Source organism: Musa acuminata, chromosome BXJ2-5 (assembly GCF_036884655.1).
Source record: "Musa acuminata AAA Group cultivar baxijiao chromosome BXJ2-5, Cavendish_Baxijiao_AAA, whole genome shotgun sequence".
NCBI classification, from domain to species: Eukaryota; Viridiplantae; Streptophyta; class Magnoliopsida; order Zingiberales; family Musaceae; genus Musa; species Musa acuminata.
The window spans coordinates 25,267,158-25,284,885 of NC_088342.1; the positions used below are offsets into that span (position 1 = coordinate 25,267,158).

Genomic DNA, 17,728 nt, shown 5'->3' on the forward strand with positions numbered 1-17,728 from the left:
AGAATTCAAGAATATCGTAACTTAGATAAATTGACTCAAAACCCAATAAAAACTAACATATATACAAAAATATGATGTCGAATAATTATTCTTATTGATTTAGGAATAAAATAACTAAATAGATAGGTTTTTAATTAATTATAATAATTTTGAATTGGCTAATAATGTTTTTGGTTCCTCCATAAAAATACTGTAAGTCTATTCTAAAACGTTATAACAAAAAGCAAATGTACCTAAGATCCAATAAAAATCAGCTCGTTATAAAAGAAATAGGGTTTCGATTTTGTATCTTTATTGGATTAAGATCAAGAATAAATAAATATTGAGACTTTTACTGTGTTTTTGAATAGATTTATAATATCTTAAAAATATTATAAATCTATTTAAAGAAAACTGTAACTGAAAAATTGGACCAATCTAAAATTGGTCGACCAGTTCACTCAATGGATCGGTCCACCACAAATGGAAATAGTTATTGTGTCATATAAGGAGTCTTTCAAGGATTATAAAAAGATGGGGCGTACCTCTTAAATAAATACGTATATCTGAAGAGAAATTATAAAAAAAATATTTTTTTTATTGATAACAACACGCATTCTCCAAAACGCTAATTGCTCTTTTGTTGTATTTACCCAGTCTCTACCGTATAACTCAGTCGCTAGCTCCCACATGGATAAATTTTCCTATATCTTGACCTGCTTATTCTGATTCAAGTTTCAGCTCCATGGTCATCCTATATCGTATGGATTCAGGGGTTTTAAGACAGTGAATATTCCATTTTGATCAATGAAGAAACCCGTAAATGTTGCGTCTGAGAAAATCCAAGCAGATATTAATGATAAATCAAAACATGTCAGAGAAGCAATATTGAGCATCACACAAGGGCAAGTCTTTCAGCGGCATAAAACATATTTCTCAGGTGGTTTCAGTGATTCCATTGAATGAAAATGTCGACAGATAAATGTCAAAGAAGTGAATGCATTAAGTGTTTCACTTTTCCGTCAAGTTGACCATAAAATAACATCATCCCAGAGAAGCTTCCACAGGGTGAAGATGCCACCATCAATTTCCACAAATAACAAATTAGAAACTATTATCCTCGACGACTTTTTATAAGGAACATGGCGGTGGTTAGTGGATATTGACTCATGACTTCGAGAATGATGGATCTTTTTTTTTTAAAGGATGTTGATTGATTAGTGACTCAATAATTACTAGCTCGTTGTCATTATATTATCTATAATGATTCTGGGAATATACTAGAGCACGAAGGAAGAAACATATTGGTATAACATGGCCATGTTAGGCAAACATAGGAAAAAAGAAAAGGCTTGTCAGTACCTGAGGAGCTTTGTGAGTTGGCCTTCTGTTGATTCTTTCTAGATAATATATTGACAAAAGTCACCTGCACTTTCAGTTTCTTGATAATTCAGCATGTATTAGTAACCAATGTTGGAAATTTTCAAGCTGTAAATTTCCTAATACCAATGTATATAAATTGTAGGTATATAATACATATAAAACTACAAGAAAATTTCACCTAAAACACTCATATTAAAAGTCAGTACTGAATAAGTTGGAAGACGTAGTTCTCTTAGACTAAATATCCACCAAAATGAACACCTGAAAAGCATTAATATGGATGTGAATATGATTATTCCTCTTATGGCTCAAGAGTGTATCTTATTAATGCATGCAACTACTAACTAGTAATGACCACAACAAACCCTTCATATATCCTTCCATTTCATTGTTGCCAAATTACTAGAAAATTGCTCCTAAACCTCTGTTTTGAGAATTTCGACAAATGGAATTCTTCCATTTTCTATTATTGTTTTTCACTCCAATGACATGTAGTCTTTCCAAAATTCCGCAAATTTTATAGCCTAACGTTGAACGATTCTTACAATCTTGGTGACTGAAGCATCGATTTGTTCCATGGAAACTGGAAATTGGGCGTGATCGGATTCTTATAGTTCTCACCCTAGCAGCGCAGGGAAGCCGCTCCGGGTCCGGGTCACCGCGGTTCGGGGGCTGCTCGGGGTTGACCGAGCCGCCCGCGGCGAGTCGAGGGTCCGACGGAGGAGCTGCCTGACGGCGGCAATCAGCTGCTCCGCTGGATCCACCGCTGCGGCCTCGGCCGAGCGGAAGCTACGGCAGAAGCTGGCATGGCGGACCATGGCCTCCTCCGGCGAGATCAGCAGCTCGGAGCGGCGGATCTCGTCCTGGACGGCCTCGGCGCAGAGGCCGCAGATCCACCGCCCCCCGTACTGCTCCCGGACACCCGCGATGTACGCCGGCGTGCACTCCTCCGTGAGCCCGCAGCAATCGCATGCCGCGAACTCTACCTCCACCGCCGCCGCCGCGGCTACAGCTTCTCCCCCGCTAATCACCGTCGCGGACATGACGAACAACGAATCTAGAAGCAGGCTTCGCCTAGATCTAAAAGCAAGAGAGAAATTCCAGGTTCAAACAGAGAAGCGAGGTATCGACTGCTCGATCTAGATCTGTTAGAAGAGTAAACCAACTAGTACCGATTGGAGGGGGAGGTGGGGCGATGGAAAAGAGATGGAGGTGGGTGGCTACCGCTCCGTCTCAACAGAAGCAACATCGATGCGCAAGTCCTTCTCTCCTCGGTCTCCTCCTGCAGCGGCCGCCTGTGGTGCGTTGTTATCCTCCTCGCGAGGTAGGGTGACCTCCATCTCAATCAAAGACCCAAATCAAGGCGTCGCTCTCTCTCTCTCTCTCTCTCTCCGTCCTCCCTTACTCTTCTTCTTCTTCTTCTTTGGTTCTCCGACGATTGCTTCCGTGCGATGGTGGGGGTTGGGTGCTGCTGGGTGGCGTCGGAACGGGGTTTTTATTTGGTAGCGAGGAGTGTAGACGTAGGTCCCGCGCCAATGATTGGGGAAGTGGGTTGGGTGACGGAGCCGCGTCAGCTAGGATGGGTTGGCATTAGATTCCCCGCCTTGCCATTCTCCGAGCTACGCTTTCGCCACCCGCCCTACCCACCTAGCCTTCAATTAATGGAGACAATGGGACCAACTAGTCTATGTCCAGTCATAGCACAGGTAGAAATCGGGGCAGACGAGAATGTGCGTATTCTTTTGGGCCAGCAGGCATCTTGTTTCTGGAGCGACGATGCCAGCTGTCTGCCAATTCATCATCGTGTCTTTTAACAAAGTCCGCTTCCGTTGGTGGGAAGTCGTCGCCCTCGCCCCTGAGCAAGGCGGGCCTCTGATCAACAAACAGGAGCCCACATCACACTGATATTACTTGGGCGGACCCGATCATCCCAACCACTCCCTGCGTCAATGTGATCTCTCTCGCAACCTAAATACCATGCAATTGACGCAAAGGACCAACCAACCTTATCAAGACTCAAACCAATCCAACCTTATCAAGAATGACCACATCGGATTGATTCGGAAGAATCCCACGAAATGATGATGAGACGCTCTCTCATCTGACATCTTATGCTTACCAACTTTTGACTGTAAGCATGGCCACTGTTCGAATCAAGTCACAAGAATCTCACAGAATCATGATACTTTTGTCTCATTTAATATTTGTTCTTCTTATTTTACAAATCGAACCCCCACTCCATCATGGCATTTCGCATCCCAATAGGTATTGTTTTTTGGATTTTCCTGTGAAACCAATTGCTATTACGAATAAAGCTGCTGATATTTCAATTTCCCTAAAAGATCAAAGACGATAGTTAGATCACCCATTACAGAAGATAGAATCAATCCAGATGCTAAAATAACTATTCTTGTGAATTCCACGTCATAATTATCCACCTTATCATATCCAGATGCTTTAGATATCGGTAGTGTTAGATCAAAAGAATATATCAAAGATCTGATGTGGAGGTAGCTAAACATACACTTGATAGCCAACAAAATGCTAGCTAGGTATGATATCCTCCAGCAGTTGATGCAAAAAGGACTTTTAATTGGAAATAATATTTTCTGCATTGTAATTCACAGGATATTTCAGTTGTGAGTGCTTGCTTGGGCAATTTATTGGATTAAGAAACCATAAATAGTAAATTGCTCCGAATTATTTTTTCTACACATCAAAAATTAAAAACAGGTAGTAAGAGAAAAAGGGGAAAGTCATGGCCCTAAAATATTCACTCTACAAATGCTCACAAAAGTCTAGTCTTATATTTAGAGTGCATCTGGCAATTGGCATGTCTTTTAGTTGAAAAAACAATATCAATCATTGTTATAATTTCATCACATATTTTCTAACGTACCTTATTATCTGCATCTTTTCTTCATGAACATTAACCGATATTCACCAAAGATACTTCAAATAATTTTATATACAATCAAATAAATAACATTACAGGTTATTCTACTTTCACGTATGGTTTTAAGCTTTAAAGATGGAATTCCATTGACTGCTGAAGTAGACGATCTTGTATGTCACAGGCTTTTCCTTTGGAACAATTTACATGGGCCCATGTTTTACATTGTGATGATTGACGTTTTTGCATAGAATTCTTTCGCTATATATGACCTGCATAAATGATTGTGCAACAACAATTTGACAATTATTTGACTTTAATCTAACTGTACACAAGACTAGTATATTTCTTATCCAGTGTAAGTCAATAGCACGAGTCTACTACCAAACTGAGGCCGATATTTGAAAAATAAGATATAGAATATTGCACACTTGCTTTTGGTTCTGTGTTTAAAAGTAAATGCCGTTGAAAAATTCACAACTAATCTGACATTTCTAATGTTGAACAAGTGGGCCGTACTAGATAAAGAGCATTCCAAAGTTACTTGGAAGATAGAGAGCGGAAACTATTAGAACCCTCGTAGATTCTAAACTTAGGGTTGATCTCTTTAGGGGATCGGTCTCCTTAGAACTCTATAGGGGTTCCCCCCTCTAAGTTGCTGCTCAAAGGCTGCAGAAAAGATTCATCTATTGTTTATGAAAAGAGGTGGAATACATGACTATTTATAGGGCTTCTAAACCCTAACTCCTAATAGGACTTTTACTTAAGACTCATAGTTCTAACTAACTCCTAATAGGACTCCTAATCAAGACTCATACTTCTAACCAACTCCTAATATGACTCCTATTCAAGACTCATATTCCTTTACAAATCCTTATTCTTCTCTAAGAAATAACCTCGTAACCCTAGTCGGCCACTTCACCACTTTAATAGGGTCGACTTAGGTAGGTTTTACATGAATGTCCCTCTCAATTAGGACTCTCCTAGCTAGAGTCCTAACAAACCCACCCTCTTCATATCAGCCTTGTCCTCGAGGCTGACGATTCATGAATTTTGGGAATTTGATTTTCAAGTCATCATAGTTCTCCCAAGTGGCATCTTCTGTTAGTAGGTTTGCCCACTGTATTAGCAATTCAGTAGTGGATCGTTGTCGTCGAGTCACGATCCGTCGATCAATAATGACACTTGGCTTAGTCTGAAGTTCTCTTTGAGTAGTCATATTTGGTGGGCGGCTTGGGCTGTCTCCAAGCACTTATTTACAACTTCCGTCTGGCCGTCGGTTTGTGGGTGATATGCCATACTTATTTTCAATTTAGTACCCTGCATATAGAATAACTTTGTCCAAAATCTGCTCGTGAAGATGCAAGTAGAATTTATCATAAGCACAATGCGTCCCTTATAGTGTAATTCTTTTGAGTCCCAATTGTAATGAGCCATGGGGCTTGGTGCTTTCTCCAATTTTTTTATAATTTTACTAGTTTCTGAATCTTTCTACCATTCCATCTTAATATCCTTAAGAAAGTCGCTAGTCGGAAGTGAAACGGCCGAAACTTCAACTTGCTCGGGTAACTGCGAAAGCGCATCTGCAAGAACATTCTCTTTTTCCTTTTTGTAAGTTATTTCATAATCAAATCCAAGAAGTTTTGTTACCCATTTTTGCTGCTTAGGGGATGATATCTTTCGCTCCAAAAAGTACTTGAGGCTTTTATGGTCGATTTTAATTTGAAATCGTCGGCCAATCAAGTAGGGTCTCCACCTCGTTGCTGCGCGCACAATAGCGAGCATCTCCTTATCATATATTGACTTATTTTGATGGGAGGGAGATAATGCCTTGCTAGTGTATGTGAGTGGTCGACCATTTTGCATGAGAATGACTCCAATTCTGACTCCAGATGCGTCGGCCTCAATAATGAAGGGTCGGTTGAAATCTGGTAGTGCTAGCACCGGCGTCGTCGTCATGGCTGCCTTAAGTTTGTCGAAGGCAGCGGAGGCTCTGTTCGATCATTGGAAGACATCTTTTTTCAGTAAGGAAGTAAGTGGTGCACTGATCTCTCCATAGTTTTTCACGAACTTGCAGTAGTAGCCTGTTAAACCCAGAAAGCCATGTAGCAATTTTATGTTCCTCGAGGTCAGCCAGTTTTGCATTGCTCTAATTTTGAAGGGGTCTACTGCCACACCTTCCTCTGATATGATATGCCTAAGATATTCCACCTTCTTTTGAAGAAAGCAAAAATTCATAGTGGTTGTTGTGTGTTCAAAAGGTGGTTTTCGGTATGTCTTCTTCGCATACTCGTATTTGATGATACCCGGATCGAAGGTCCAGCTTTGTGAAGATTTATGCTCCCTTTCATCTAGCAACTCATCTACTATTGGAATAGGGTATTTATCCTTGATGGTTATGCCATTGAGAGCTCGGTAATCAACACATAATCGCCATATTCCATCCTTCTTTCGTATGAGGAGCACCGATGAAGAGTAGGGGCTGCAACTTGGCCGAATGACTCCTATTTTGAGCATCTCTTTTACAATCCTTTCTATTTCATCCTTCTGGAGATGTAGATATTGATATGGCCGAGTATTTGCAGGAGGTTTGCTTGAAAGAATCGTTATATAATGATCATTCCGATGGGTAAGAGGTAGGTTATACGGTTCGTCAAATATATCTGAAAATTCAGCAAGCAAAGGAAGTAGGTTTGGATCTTCAAATTCTATTGGCTCTCCCTTAGTTTGCTGCTCAAGTTGTACCAAAAATCTGCTACATGCTTTATGCAAAACCTTCTCCATTTGTTGTATGCAAATCGTCGTTACGTCGCCCCCACGTTTCCTGTTCAGTATCACCTGTTTCTCCTTACTGTAAAATTTCATAATTAGTTGCATAAAATTCCAAGAAATATCACTTAATGTCGTCAACCATTTAATTATGAGCATGGCCTCATGATCATCAAGAGGGAGAAGGAAGAAATATGCAATTATCTCTTGGTAAGGCCTCATGATCAGCAACAGTTTCACTTGCGGGCGCCTACTATCATACTTCAAAATCCATCCATCGGTGACCTTAACGTTAAACCTGTTGCAATTCTCGATAGGTAAGGCCATCTAGATAGTAACCTTACTCTTTAAAAAGTTATTAATGATGCCCGTGTCGATGAGAAGAGTGATCGGTTGTTGTTTGAGAAGGCCTCCAACTTTCATCATTTGCGGGTTTGAGTAGCCGGCTAGTATATGTACCGTAACTTCGGTCGATTGTTGTTGGGAAATAATGGGGGCGACATCACATGCGCAGCGGAAGAACAAGAAAACAAAATCCCCGATTCCCAAAAAGATGTTCGTCGTCGTGAGAAGATTGGTGCGCAAAAATCTGCGAAACATGAAACTGTGTATAGAGTAGATTGTGTTACCTAGGGAGATCGTATATCCCTGTTTCCTTGCAGATCCTTAGGAGAGGGTAAAGGAGGTCAAGCGTCCTCCTCTCTAGCGGTGATCCACACAGCAGGGTTGCGATGACGCTCCTAAAAAAACTCCAGGCCTGATCTAAGGTGGAGAGGAAGAAGAGAATAGGAAAGGCAAGCAAAAACTCTAGCCTATGAGGCTCTGAATCCCTCCTATTTATAGAGGTCCCCTGTCAAACCCTAGTGGGTCCTCCCCTAGTGCGTATTGGATCTGCATCCAATAAGACAAGGGCTCCGTCGGATATCTCATATCTGAACCTCTACTCATCGCAATACCTACCATATGTGTGTGACCCTCTAGGCCCAATATCGAACTGGCCGTGAGTCATACCCGTCAGAACTCCTTCTAACTCAGTGAATTATTATCTCTGTAATAATTCACTTGACTCATCGACTACGGAAGTACTAGGCCACTACGCCGTAGTCCCCAGACGATACAAGGGAATCCAATCCATTGGACCTGTCTGTCCTCAGTTACCGTGTACCTATAATCCCTCATCTATCTAATATCCTAGAGACCGTATATCGAGCATGGTGTTGTCAGACCCATATGGTTTCTACTCGAGTCTCGCTCTAATCGCCCGGAGAACTCTTTCTCTCTCAACCCGAATGACTATGGCCAGGGATTTGTCTGAGCAAGAACTGTAACATCCCCCATTTTTGAAAATTTAGTAAAATATTTGTTTGTAAAAATAAGGATTATTTAATAATTATTTTATATTAAATAATATTATATGAAAGTTTATGGCTAAGGACCTAAGAGTAAATATTAAAATTTTGATATGATTTATAGAATATTCAGAATTGAGTAAATAAAAAACAAAATAAAACAAAAAAAAAAAATATAGTGGACATGTGTCACTAGCTAACCTAAGGTTGGTGCCACTTATCTTTGCTCTAAAGATGACACCTAGCCCCTTTCATGCATGCATGACACCTTGCAACTTTTGCATTAGCCAAAACCCAAATAATTAGATGAAAAGTTAAAGAAAACAAACCTGAAGAGTTGCAGCCAACGTGAGTTTGAGAAGAGAAGGGAAGAAGAAGAAGAAGAAGAGGAATTGAAGAAGAAGATTTGATTGAGGTTTTGCATCAACTCCCCCCATTTGGGAATCAAATTTGTTTAAGGCAAGTGTTCTAACCTCTTCCTACAGAATTCCTAATCTCTGTTTTCCTTTTAATTCTTCATAATGCAAAAGATTTCAGCTTAGTACCAAACCGTTCTTTCCTTTTGATACAAAGCCATGAATCTGAAATTTTTCGGTAATCTGACTTCTGTACATTGTTTTCGATCTAACTTTTAGCACTAAACTCTGAATTAGGTAAAACCTATTCCATTTGAAAGTAGACTCAAATATCTTTATTTTGACACTAAGATTGAATGATTTGGAGTTTAAATGCCTACTAAAACTTCTGTCTAAATTAACCCTACAGATTCTGCAAAACAGGGACTGAAATTTCTGACCTCTTGTTGCTTAACTACTTATAACTTTCTGCTATGAACTCAGATTCATACAAAGTATGATTTATTCGAAGATAGACTCAAAATGCTTTCTGTATATACCTGATTTGAAATTTTTGGATTAGAATTGCTAACTGAAACATCTGCTTTCATCGACCCTATGGATTCAGTAAAACAGAGCTAATATTTTCTGACCTTTCGCTACGAAATTATCTGTAACTCCCGGTTGTAAATTCCAAATCTTGTAAAGCTTGATTTGCATAAAACTAGATTGACAAAGCTTTCTAATGACACCTATTTTGTATAAATTGGAGCATAATTGGTTATCTAAATAGTTCATACAATGTCCCTATCAAATTCTGCCAGAATCGAGCTTTGGTCGATTTCGGCTCTCCTTGTTTCTTCTCTTTGGAAATCGATTTCGGCAAACACTCTTCAGTTAAGCTTTACATTATTACCTTAAATTCCTGTATACTTTTGTCCTTTATTTATTTGTCTGCAGCTATCATCTAAAGTTCATGTTTTCAGCGTAATGATTCGGCACATGCATCCCATTGTTCCGCATTTGCTTTCGATATGTGCCTCTTCCAGTTTCATTTCTTTGGATATTGAATTCATCTAACTTTCTTATTTTCAATTGAGCCATATGTGATTTCTTGAAATCCTTGTACACTCCTGCTTTTGTTTCCTTTTAAATCTGAATACATTTGTGAAAGATTCTGTTTGTATCGTATTGACTCGAAAGGCATATGTACATTTCGTTGTTCCGCATGTGCTTCTGATATATGTCAATGTTATTGTTCGTACTACCTTTTTGTACTCTGGTGTCTTGTGGGATATTGTGAACCTTTGCCAGAAATGGTAAAGGGAGTTATGCTTAGAGCCCGCGATTGCTCTGCCGGCCCCATTGACTTCACTCAGACGTGGGTGGATGGAGCTCCCAGACGTGGGAGACTTATGCGTGGTCATCCAGAAATGGATGGACCATATTATGTTATGATCCCACTTCACCTTCTATCTGTTTGATATAAAATTCAGAGCCGACCTAGCACTTGGGCAGGGTGAGAGGGCTCGAGTAGGAAAGGGCTACCCGTGGATGGAGTCGAGAACTCATCATGGCGTGGAGCCACCACTGAGTTAATCCTCACATGCAGTATGCTAGAGTACGACGTCTGAGCTTCTATTTCGTATTTGTTCTTTGATATATTCTAAAATGCTTCTTATGCTTCCGAAATATTTCCATATGCCATTGATATGTTCTGAAGCATTTCAGTCACCATTGATATGTTCCGAATATTTTCATATGCCATTGATATCTAAAATGCTCTTTACGTCCTTGTTATGCCTTGAAATTACCATATGTCATCGATATGCTCCTTATGCCAATGATATGCTCCAATTTCCTTTCTCCTATTGTTATGTCTAATGCCTGTTTTTGAACAAGGTAAACCTTTGTGATTTTATATCAAATGAGATGACTTCAAATGAAGACTTGTATTTCTACTTTTGTATCTTGATACTAAGCTTGCTTGAACTTCTCCTATCGCCATGGATATGTTAGACGCTTGCTGAGCTCTTTATGCTCACCCCGTTGCTATATAAATTTTTCAGGGTAGCTTGTCACGCACTGTAAAGCTAAAAATGGAGTTAAAGCAATGAAAGGCTAGAAGATTTTTGAGCTAATCTTTGTAAGATGATGGTTTTTGTTGTATAGTAAACTTTACTTCTGATGTAATGTTAAGGATCTATTGATACTTATGTGTTGTTAAATGTCAAAGGACCGCTCATGTGTATGGAATGATAAGTTTAATATGTGTAAGGATAAGAACTCATGGTAAACAATTATCTTTTTGTGATTGTATATACTTCTATGATTATGGATTTGTGGTGTGGTTGATGTTTAGTTGAGTTGTCTTTGGATTTTGTAAATCTCTGAGTGAAGTGGATTATGATTATGTAATGTACAGGTTTATGAATTGTGAATAGAGATTTTTTTTGAATGATTCTTAGTATCCTCAAATTGTTAGATTGGATCCTGGATTGAATTGATTGATGAATTATAATATTATTGATTTTTAGACAGGGTCACACTTCCTGAATGTGATAATTCAGGGGGGGCGTGACAGAGTGGTATCAGAGCATGATTTGAGGATTTCTAAGAATTTTGATATGCTAGATGTGTAATAAATTTTGAGGTTTAGTGATTTCTATTTAGAGATTGATCAAAAGTTTTCTTTTGTTATTTTTAGGAAGCAAGGATGACGAGGTCATCTGGTACTCCTGTTGCATCTACTTCTGATCAATTGAGTGGAATTATGAAAACTCTAGAGTCGATGACACAAGTAATGCAACAACAAGTCCGACAAGGAAGAAATGATGAAGTTGGGGAATTCAAACTAGACTGGGTTGGGAATTGAACAGTTTAAGAAGCTTAGTCCTCCCAGTTTTAGTGGTGAGCCTGATCCAATGGTAGCAGAACAATGGATGATGCGGATGGAGAAAATATTTGATGTTTTAAATTGCCCAGATGATAAGAAGGTTTCTCTTGCTACCTTCATGCTAGAAGGAGAGGCTGAGCACTGGTGGCGAACCATGAAGAGGATTTCTGAAGCTCGACAAGAGCCAATCACTTGGAAGGTATTTATAGAAAAGTTCAATGATAAATATTTTCCGGATTGTATCAGAGAGCAGAAAGAATTGGAGTTCCTGAATCTCATCCAGGGAAATTTGACAGTAGCCAAATATGAGTCTAAATTCACCGAGCTCTCTAGATTTGCCACACATATAATTGATGATGAATATAGGAAAGCAAGAAGACTTGAAAGAGGATTAAGGCCGGCAATAAGAAGCCGGATATCAGCTTTGAAACTCCAAGTATACACTGATGTAGTAGAAAGAGCTTTCATACTTGAAAAAGACTTGGCGGAGATCCAAGAAATCAGGGACAAGAATAGCAAGGATAAGTTTGTTGGTAAAAGTAAGAGAGGAAATGAAGCAGAAAGAAGTAACGAGAAGGTAAAGGTACCTAGATTTGAGAAAGGAACTCTATCGCAAAGAACTCTATCGTGTACAAAATGTGGACGTAATCATGAAACAAGTGAGTGTTTTTGGGTGACTGGAGCCTGTTTTGCCTGTGGAAAGTTAGATCATAAAGTCAGAGACTGCCCACTAAACAAGAAGAAAGAGCCACTACTCCCTAAGCCTACAGCCCATGCTAGAGTATATGCTATCACAGAACAAGATTCCAGAGCCTCTAAATCAGTGGTTGAAGGTATTCTACATGTTTCTAATAGAAATGCAAAAGTTTTGTTTGATCCTGGCTCCAACTTGTCTTTTGTTTCACAATATTTTGCTTGTCACTTGGGCATTCAACCTAAACCACTAGATTATTTGCTACACATAACTACTATTGTTGGGGATTCCTTGACAACAAATCTGGTTTATCCTCATCTTTTCGCCGAAAGAGATATGACAAATTTAGAGGACTAAATTTTATTCTAAGGAGGGGAGAGTGTAACATCCCCCATTTTTGAAAATTTAGTAAAATATTTGTTTGTAAAAATAAGGATTATTTAATAATTATTTTATATTAAATAATATTATATGAAAGTTTATGGCTAAGGACCTAAGAGTAAATATTAAAATTTTGATATGATTTATAGAATATTCAGAATTGAGTAAATAAAAAACAAAATAAAACAAAAAAAAAAAATATAGTGGACATGTGTCACTAGCTAACCTAAGGTTGGTGCCACTTATCTTTGCTCTAAAGATGACACCTAGCCCCTTTCATGCATGCATGACACCTTGCAACTTTTGCATTAGCCAAAACCCAAATAATTAGATGAAAAGTTAAAGAAAACAAACCTGAAGAGTTGCAGCCAACGTGAGTTTGAGAAGAGAAGGGAAGAAGAAGAAGAAGAAGAGGAATTGAAGAAGAAGATTTGATTGAGGTTTTGCATCAACTCCCCCCATTTGGGAATCAAATTTGTTTAAGGCAAGTGTTCTAACCTCTTCCTACAGAATTCCTAATCTCTGTTTTCCTTTTAATTCTTCATAATGCAAAAGATTTCAGCTTAGTACCAAACCGTTCTTTCCTTTTGATACAAAGCCATGAATCTGAAATTTTTCGATAATCTGACTTCTGTACATTGTTTTCGATCTAACTTTTAGCACTAAACTCTGAATTAGGTAAAACCTATTCCATTTGAAAGTAGACTCAAATATCTTTATTTTCACACTAAGATTGAATGATTTGGAGTTTAAATGCCTACTAAAACTTCTGTCTAAATTAACCCTACAGATTCTGCAAAACAGGGACTGAAATTTCTGACCTCTTGTTGCTTAACTACTTATAACTTTCTGCTATGAACTCAGATTCATACAAAGTATGATTTATTCGAAGATAGACTCAAAATGCTTTCTGTATATACCTGATTTGAAATTTTTGGATTAGAATTGCTAACTGAAACATCTGCTTTCATCGACCCTATGGATTCAGTAAAACATAGCTAATATTTTCTGACCTTTCGCTACGAAATTATCTGTAACTCCCGGTTGTAAATTCCAAATCTTGTAAAGCTTGATTTGCATAAAACTAGATTGACAAAGCTTTCTAATGACACCTATTTTGTATAAATTGGAGCATAATTGGTTATCTAAATAGTTCATACAATGTCCCTATCAAATTCTGCCAGAATCGAGCTTTGGTCGATTTCGGCTCTCCTTGTTTCTTCTCTTTGGAAATCGATTTCGGCAAACACTCTTCAGTTAAGCTTTACATTATTACCTTAAATTCCTGTATACTTTTGTCCTTTATTTATTTGTCTGCAGCTATCATCTAAAGTTCATGTTTTCAGCGTAATGATTCGGCACATGCATCCCATTGTTCCGCATTTGCTTTCGATATGTGCCTCTTCCAGTTTCATTTCTTTGGATATTGAATTCATCTAACTTTCTTATTTTCAATTAAGCCATATGTGATTTCTTGAAATCCTTGTACACTCCTGCTTTTGTTTCCTTTTAAATCTGAATACATTTGTGAAAGATTCTATTTGTATCGTATTGACTCGAAAGGCATATGTACATTTCGTTGTTCCGCATGTGCTTCTGATATATGTCAATGTTATTGTTCGTACTACCTTTTTGTACTCTGGTGTCTTGTGGGATATTGTGAACCTTTGCCAGAAATGGTAAAGGGAGTTATGCTTAGAGCCCGCGATTGCTCTGCCGGCCCCATTGACTTCACTCAGACGTGGGTGGATGGAGCTCCCAGACGTGGGAGACTTATGCGTGGTCATCCAGAAATGGATGGACCATATTATGTTATGATCCCACTTCACCTTCTATCTGTTTGATATAAAATTCAGAGCCGACCTAGCACTTGGGCAGGGTGAGAGGGCTCGAGTAGGAAAGGGCTACCCGTGGATGGAGTCGAGAACTCATCACGGCGTGGAGCCACCACTGAGTTAATCCTCACATGCAGTATGCTAGAGTACGACGTCTGAGCTTCTATTTCGTATTTGTTCTTTGATATATTCTAAAATGCTTCTTATGCTTCCGAAATATTTCCATATGCCATTGATATGTTCTGAAGCATTTCATTCACCATTGATATGTTCCGAATATTTTCATATGCCATTGATATCTAAAATGCTCTTTACGTCCTTGTTATGCCTTGAAATTACCATATGTCATCGATATGCTCCTTATGCCAATGATATGCTCCAATTTCCTTTCTCCTATTGTTATGTCTAATGCCTGTTTTTGAATGAGGTAAACCTTTGTGATTTTATATCAAATGAGATGACTTCAAATGAAGACTTGTATTTCTACTTTTGTATCTTGATACTAAGCTTGCTTGAACTTCTCCTATCGCCATGGATATGTTAGACGCTTGCTGAGCTCTTTATGCTCACCCCGTTGCTATATAAATTTTTCAGGGTAGCTTGTCACGCACTGTAAAGCTAAAAATGGAGTTAAAGCAATGAAAGGCTAGAAGATTTTTGAGCTAATCTTTGTAAGATGATGGTTTTTGTTGTATAGTAAACTTTACTTCTGATGTAATGTTAAGGATCTATTGATACTTATGTGTTGTTAAATGTCAAAGGACCGCTCATGTGTATGGAATGATAAGTTTAATATGTGTAAGGATAAGAACTCATGGTAAACAATTATCTTTTTGTGATTGTATATACTTCTATGATTATGGATTTGTGGTGTGGTTGATGTTTAGTTGAGTTGTCTTTGGATTTTGTAAATCTCTGAGTGAAGTGGATTATGATTATGTAATGTACAGGTTTATGAATTGTGAATAGAGATTTTTTTTGAATGATTCTTAGTATCCTCAAATTGTTAGATTGGATCCTGGATTGAATTGATTGATGAATTATAATATTATTGATTTTTAGACAGGGTCACACTTCCTGAATGTGATAATTCAGGGGGGGCGTGACAAGAACACATGGGATATTCCTCTCATGACGCCGAGAGTGGATGATCCTCTATCGACACTCAATAGCCCTCGTAAGGTCGACTACCACTCCCAATGACCAGCTGTACTAGATCTGGAACAGCCAAACCTATAAGTCTGGTATCAAAGAGTGGAGCACTCATACAGGACATCCTTGGTGTCTCAAGTCTAAGGACCAGATACACCACTAGGACTACGGAATCGTTGTCTGACAATAAGGCATCATCAACCATCCAGCATTCCGTAAGCGGATCAATCAGTGAACTCATTCTCCAATGAGCACCTATACTGTATCCCTAGTGTCCCTACACGAGTAGCTATGAGACCAGCTACATCCATCATATGGACGGGTATATAGCACACCAGTCTATCTGGTTATCACGATGTCCCTCTCGAGTAACCTATGACCGGGATTATTTAGGATATGTGTTTAAAGGTGAATCGATCTCATTATCGTGATCTCATTACGATCCGATTCCCATTGCACAAATCCAAGGACATCATAATATATGTATGCATTTATGCAATAGTTATAAAGTGATATACGCCAAAATATAATAAGCAAAAAGATTCTGTATCAAGTCACAAGTGCCATCACTCACGTGATTGGCTTGCTGGGCACCTATGACTAGCAATCTCCCACTTGACCTAAAGCCAATCACCTATGTGTCTGATCCCCATCAGACCCCTGTGATGCTCAAAGACAAAATGAGACAATGGCTTTGTCAGTGGATCTGCAATGTTATCTTCGGATGGAACTCTTTCCACTGCTACATATCCTCGGGTTACGATCTCTCTGATAAGTTGGAATCTCCTCAGAACACTTCTGATGAGACCCGGGTTCCCTTATTTGAGTAATCACCCCGTTATTATCGCAATATAAGGAGATCGACTCCTCGCTACCCGGCACGACTCCCAAATCTGTGATGAACTTCTTCACCCAGACTCCCTCCTTTGCTACATCTGATGCAGCAATGTACTCCGCCTCTGTGGTCGAGTCAGCAGTGGTATCTTGCTTGGAACTCTTCCAGCACACTGCTCCTCCATTCAAGGTGTACACATACCCTGAATTCGACTTGCTATCATCGACATCAGACTGAAAACTTGAGTCAGTGTAGCCTTCAACCTTAAGGCTATTACCTCCATATACTAGCAAAAGATCCTTAGTCCTTCTCAAGTACATAAGGATACACTTTACTGCTTTCTAGTGCTCCAAGCCTGGATCCGCCTGATACTTGCTCGTGACACTCAGAGCATGCGCTATATCAGGCCTAGTACATAGCATGGCATACATGATAGACCATATTGCTGAGGCATAAGGTATCATATCCATGTTCGCCCTTTCTTAGAATTTTCAATGCCAAACATTTTGACAATGGTTTCTATGTACCTGGACTGGGACAAGCCAAGCATCCTCTTGGATCTATCTCTATAGATTCTAATCCCCAAGATATAGGATGCTTCCCCTAAGTCCCTTATGGAGAAGTGTCTAGATAACCAAGTCTTTACTGTGGATAGCATTCCTACGTCATTCCCAATGATGAGGATGCCATCCACATATAACACCAAAAAGGTGATAGCGCTCCCACTTACCTTTCTATACACACAAGGCTCATCTTCGTTCTTAACAAAGTCATAAGATCTGATTGCCTCATCAAATCTTATGTTCCAACTTCGGAAAGCTTGCTTTAGTCCATAAATGGATCTAAGCAACCTACACACCTTATCTAGGCTGTTTTTGGACACGAATCCCTCAGGTTGCATCATATACACCTCCTCGAGGTTCCCATTGAGGAATGCGGTTTTCACATCCATCTGCCAGATCTTATAATCATAGTGTGCTACAATAGCCAATAGAATTCTGATGGATTTTAGCATTGCTACGGGTGAGAAGGTTTCGTCGTAATCAACACCTTACCTTTGACGATACCCCTTAGCCACTAGCCTTGCTTTATAAGTCTCTACCTTTCCATTTACTCCGATCTTTTTCTTAAAGATCCACTTGCAACCGATGGGTACAATACCTTCGGGCGCATCAACTAGGTTCCAAACCTTGTTGGAGTACATAGAATCCATCTCAGAATTCATGG

At 39.1% G+C, this 17,728-nt stretch overlaps 1 protein-coding gene across 2 annotated transcripts; it reads right to left on the reverse strand.

The window, feature by feature from the left end:
• Nucleotides 1-1,452: 1,452 nt before the first annotated feature.
• On the reverse strand, nucleotides 1,453-2,867 carry LOC103974314 (uncharacterized). Of its 2 annotated transcripts, none has more exons than XM_065109060.1 (2): nucleotides 2,587-2,867; nucleotides 1,453-2,442 (listed from the first exon to the last, which is right to left on the reverse strand). In XM_065109060.1, exons 1-2 carry the CDS (start codon nucleotides 2,700-2,702, stop codon nucleotides 1,980-1,982), a joined length of 579 nt encoding a protein of 192 aa, XP_064965132.1. In that variant the 5' UTR covers nucleotides 2,703-2,867; the 3' UTR covers nucleotides 1,453-1,979. The 2 variants fall into 2 exon arrangements, with proteins under 2 accessions (XP_064965132.1, XP_009387385.2); XM_009389110.3 differs by having other exon boundaries at nucleotides 2,535-2,843.
• Between the last annotated feature and the right edge of the window lie 14,861 nt (nucleotides 2,868-17,728).